At 40.3% G+C, this 5,041-nt stretch overlaps 1 protein-coding gene across 1 annotated transcript; it reads right to left on the bottom strand.

The window, feature by feature from the left end:
• Positions 1–502: 502 nt before the first annotated feature.
• LOC109792150 (Leucine-rich repeat (LRR) family protein) lies at positions 503–4,395 on the bottom strand. Its single transcript, XM_020351534.3, has 2 exons — positions 2,928–4,395; positions 503–1,291 (listed from the first exon to the last, which is right to left on the bottom strand). Exons 1-2 carry the CDS (start codon positions 4,053–4,055, stop codon positions 1,019–1,021), a joined length of 1,401 nt encoding a protein of 466 aa, XP_020207123.1. The 5' UTR covers positions 4,056–4,395; the 3' UTR covers positions 503–1,018.
• Between the last annotated feature and the right edge of the window lie 646 nt (positions 4,396–5,041).

Below are 5,041 nucleotides of genomic sequence, written 5' to 3'. Positions count from 1 at the left end.
AATTGTAATTAAATTTGACAAGCAGGTGTTTGTGTTGCGCCATCTAACGACTGACGAGTCACGGGCATAAGCGCCCACCAAATCATAAGATAGAAAACGAGCAACAATCGCGTGAGAGTTGGACCTCACCTCACTCGTGTTGAGTTTATTACACCGCTCGCTCACGATTTGGTTGCGTGTGGCTCACGCGAGAATTGAGGATTGTCTGAGAAGTAAAAACGTCAAGCTAATTGGCTTGGTTCCAAAGAGAGGAAAACCAATTTGATGGCATAAACAATGCTCATCTCACCGTCCAATTGAAATCTGGACCACGTGGCAAGACGTAAAATTCAGGTGTATTGGAGAGATAAAACCATCAAAATTCGGTCAATTTTGTTGGATAAAACAATTGCATACATAAATCGAGGGCCCCATTGGAACATTACCTGGCAGTTGACCACTCCAGCAGGAGCAAGATTGGCTCATTGTAATGAAAATAAATGCAAGGCAGAAACTGGAATAATTCCACGTAACAAGAGCAATAATTTATGAACTAGCCACGTCATTACAATAGGCACCATATTTGATTGATCGGAATCATTTTCATAAGAGCTATCTACAGGTGTTTTTACAAGCTTTTCCTTTTTCTCCCACCAAAAAAGTACTCCAATAAACTAGAGATTTGAAAGAAAAAAAATTTAAAAGGCACCCTTTCCCTCCAGGCTCCAGGCACAAGCCAGTTCCTTTACAAGCCAACACCAGCACCGAGCACATGAGCGGTAAACCTCTGATAACTGCCATTTGAATATTTAATAGAGTAACGGCTATATGTGAAAGGCAAGAGGGAAAAAACACTACCGACTTTTTGAACTAAACATATTTCCACCCAACATACAATTCTTTTCCCTAATATGTCCTCTGTTCATGAGAGCTAAAATCCTATAACTAACCATTGTTCTATCTAAACTGAGGTTTCCCTGCTTCCAACACATGGAAGCCATCAACAGAACAAGAACATGATATATATTATAATGGTGCGTCAATGATGCTTCTTGGATGACTTCGTGAACGCTACCACATCTTCGTCATCTTCATCCTCGTCATCTTCATCATCATCAGCTTCATCATCCCTCTTTCTCTTGAGGTGTGACGAGTCAGGAGGCAGCACCTGAACTTCATCATCATCGTCATCATCAACTTCATCCTCCTCTTCACCATCATCATTTCCAACATCCACATCAGCACCTCCAGCATTGAGAGCATCAGACTGTCCAACTGGCTGAACAAGATACCCAGCACCATAGTCTTCTTCCTGTCATTCCAGCATATTTTAGTTAAAAGCTGAGACAAACTCTTCAATCCATAATTACGTATAAAAAAACAAAAAATAAAGCAAACAGTCAAGAAATTCTCATGAAATGTAATTGTTTATATTATATATGTTATATTATCATAACTCGAACATTCTTACATTTTCACCACCGAAACAAATAACCGTGAGTAACTGCTTCTGTTCTAGTAAAACTTACAATACTACATTACAAACAAAAATATCATAATTGATTCCCGACCAGAATACCACACAAAAGGCACAATCAAATTCCCAAAAATAACCATATATTCTGTAATATCTTAGTTTAAAACCAAATTAAGTACAAGAGCAGAAGCAGATCATAGAAAACAACAAAAGCTCAAGAAAGGCCAATTGAGCAAATAATACATGTCTCTAACTTAGCACAACATAATCATAACCCTGAAATAATAACGCTGAAGACAACAAACATATATATTAAAATCGAACCCTTTTTATATGTTAACACCAAAGAAAGAAAAAAAGAAGAAAAAAAAGACAAGAAACTTGAGGCAATACAGCGGAAAATATGCTCAACAGATTTTAAAAAATAAAAATATATAAATCAAAATTCAAACAAATCAGGACTGCCATATAATACATGTTAATGAATATATATAACCAAGCGGAGGAATTTCAAATATCAAAGTCTTAAGTTTTCTTCCAGTCAAATTTAGGGCCCGTTTACTTGATTTTTCATTTTACCTTTTTAATACAAAAGTTTCATCTTATTTTCAATTTGCTTCCTATTTTAATATTTTCGTAATATTGTGTATAGGAAACAAAAAAGAAAGAGTAATTTTCACTTCAGTGTTTACAGTACAAATCTTGGAAAACAATGTGTCAATTTTATATGTATAATAATAGTGAAATATAAAACGAAAACAAAGTGAACAAACCCTAAAAATAACAAATAAGGTTATTAAGATTCAAAAATGCAATTGCTATTTATACTGCAAAGTTCTTATCCGTATCTGCAAGAGAATTTATTTTCTTCTCAATTCCTGCATTCAATGGATACTGTAAGGACAGACAAGGCAGTGGTAACAAGTTAAATATGGGCGAAATCTGTTTAACATTAGGTATACATACGATACAATTGCAGGATATCAAAACAACAGCACACGATAAAAATGCATATTTTTCAGACAGGGCAGTGACAAAAATTAGAATCACTATACTCAAAACAACTGGGATCGGACTACAAATACTGGATTTAGAGCACAAAATATCATAAGCTCAGTCATGCATATCGAGCAAGAAAAAATTGTCCACTTTTTCTTGCACAAAACAGACAAGAAACATGCAACTCCAAATATCACACAAAACAAACATGCGATGCAAACAAATTAAACCAAACAGCTAAAAGAGTTCAAATCTAGTTATGGCAAGCATCAGTCCACATAAATCATTTCCTCCTCGGCAATCTGACAACATCATACCAAGCAAAAACAATTAGCACCACAATATACAAAACCATGAACACAAATACACAACAAACGCAAATAAAACATTATAAAATAAAAAAATAAATAAAAAAAGCGCAGCATAGCATGCAATAAACAAAATAAAAAGTAAATGAGAAGGGTTATCTCACTTCATCATCGTCTTCAAACTCTACGTCCTCCTCCACTCCCATCTCATCTTCCCCAGTCTCCCCATTATCATCCTCATCCCCATCCTCCTCCCCCTGTTCATGCCCATCAATCTCCCCTTCAGTACTCGTCAACCTCCCAGTACTCTCCGGCTCCGCAAAGTCCCCCTCGTCATTATCCACCTCTTCCTCCTCCTCATCGTCGTCGTCATCATCATCCTCATCAAACTCCACGCCATCATCATCATCATCATCATCGCTATCCTCAATCTCATGCACCTCCACGACATCATCATCATCCCCCTCCTCCTCATCAATCTCCTCCCCAGAATCATCATCCTCCTCATCCTCCTCCACATCATCCCCTTCCACCGGCGCCGGGGCAACGCGAAACCCATTCTCCCGGTGACCAACGCCGTTCACCATCCGCCTGGCGGTCTCCGTCTCCTCCTCATCCGCATCACTCTCCTCGTCATCATCAGCATTAACAACACCATCAGCACCCTCGGCATGTCCATTGTTCATCCCAAACGGTCGATCCTCCTCCCCATCAATCTCGCCGCTCCCAGGGTCATCATCTTCCTCCTCCTCCTCGTCCTCCTCCTCCTCGTCGTCACTCTCCGGCCTCTCGTTCTCCTCCGCGTCCATCTTGTCCAAGTACTTGAGCGACTTAATCAACCCGAAAACCCTAGATCGATAATCCTTCACGCGCGTCACGGGGCACTCGTACAGATCCAGCGAAACCAGCTTCACCTGCGCGAGCGGCGCGAGATCCTCAATGTACTGAATCCGATTGTTGGACAAATCGAGGTCGCGCAGCGAATCCAGACCGGCCTGGACCAGAAACTCCAACCCGCCGGCGATGCGGTTGTCGGAGAGGTTCAGCTTCTGCAGATTCCGCAGCCGCGGAAACTGCTCCAGCGACGAAACGCCGACGTTTGCGATCGAAAGATGCTGGAGGTTCTGGAAGCGCTCGAGGAGGCTCGGGGGAGGCAAACGTCCCTGCACGCACTTGACGGCGCCGTCTAGGGTTAGCGTCCGCGCGGAGGCGTGGTCCTTCTCGCCGTCTAACGCCGTTTCCACAGCCCTCTCCCAGATCTCGTCCATCAAATAGGAAATCCTATATCTCATACAAAACGTCGCCGTGCAAGGAAAGCCCAACGCTTCAGGTATCGCCTTCGTTAACCCCACGCATGGGTGTTTTGTGAAAACGAAAAGTGAGAGTAGTGCTGTTATGAAGCAACGCGTTTGTTTGTTTGTGTGTCGGAATGGAATTGGATTGAGATGCAAAATCCGGTTTGGGGAGTGTGGGAATTTGGAGCAGGACGATGGTTTTGGATTTTGGAGAGTTTAGGTTTGTGTTTCTCTCTCTATAGTGTCTTTTATAATTTCTCTCTCTTTGGCCAGGGGAGGCGAATGGGGGATAAACCTCTCTGTCTTGTGTGTAAACGGGCTCTCGCGCGCTTTGGGTCTGCCCTAGGGTTCAACCTGGGCTCACCCTTTGTGGTTCGGGGCGTTTTGTCTTGTAGCGATGCAGGCCGTTGGATTCGGACTGACGGGGATCGATGACGTGGACAGAATGGACGGCTCCGATTGGGGGTTTCTGTGTTTGTTTTCGACAAGGGTGTAGCGCGTAATGGACTGCCTATTTTCGAACACGTCATGGATTATGTAAATATCGGAAAAAGGTTTCATCTTTGCATATTTTTTTCACTCAATTTACGAAAATGCCACGCTTGCGAGGAGTGTCAAGTGCGAACACCCTCAACCGGATATGGATGAAAATATTCATCACTTTCCATTTTTTTTTTCTTCTTTTTCAGAAAAAAAATTTTCTATTTTCACATTTCAGGAATCTTTAGAAAAATAATAATAATCTTTTTATCGAGTATATTTTACTAAAAAAGTGTGAAATTATGCATAAATATTATTAAATATGAAATGAAACTTATATTTAATTGATAGGTAAGAGTAAAAATGAGAATAGATCAAATATTAAAAAAATCTATAATTTAATCTATTTAAAGAATAATTTGACTTAATATATTTGATTAAAAAAAGATTGAGTTGAAGTTACTTATTTAAATAAATTGTATTTAGATATATAAAAATTGTTA

The sequence above is a fragment of the Cajanus cajan genome, chromosome 5 (genome assembly GCF_000230855.2).
Source record: "Cajanus cajan strain Asha chromosome 5, NIPB_CcT2T_4, whole genome shotgun sequence".
Taxonomy (NCBI): domain Eukaryota; kingdom Viridiplantae; phylum Streptophyta; class Magnoliopsida; order Fabales; family Fabaceae; genus Cajanus; species Cajanus cajan.
This window is presented reverse-complemented; position numbering and strand designations above follow the sequence as displayed.

What these genes read in the sequence shown, in the direction of transcription:
- LOC109792150 (XM_020351534.3), bottom strand. Translation starts at nt 4,055, where the DNA reads ATGAGATATAGGATTTCCTATTTGATGGACGAGATCTGGGAGAGGGCT. An exon ending in AGTTTGAAGACGATGATGAA is followed by an intron (nt 1,292 to 2,927) that starts GTGAGATAACCC and finishes CTGGAATGACAG; the next exon opens with GAAGAAGACTATGGTGCTGG.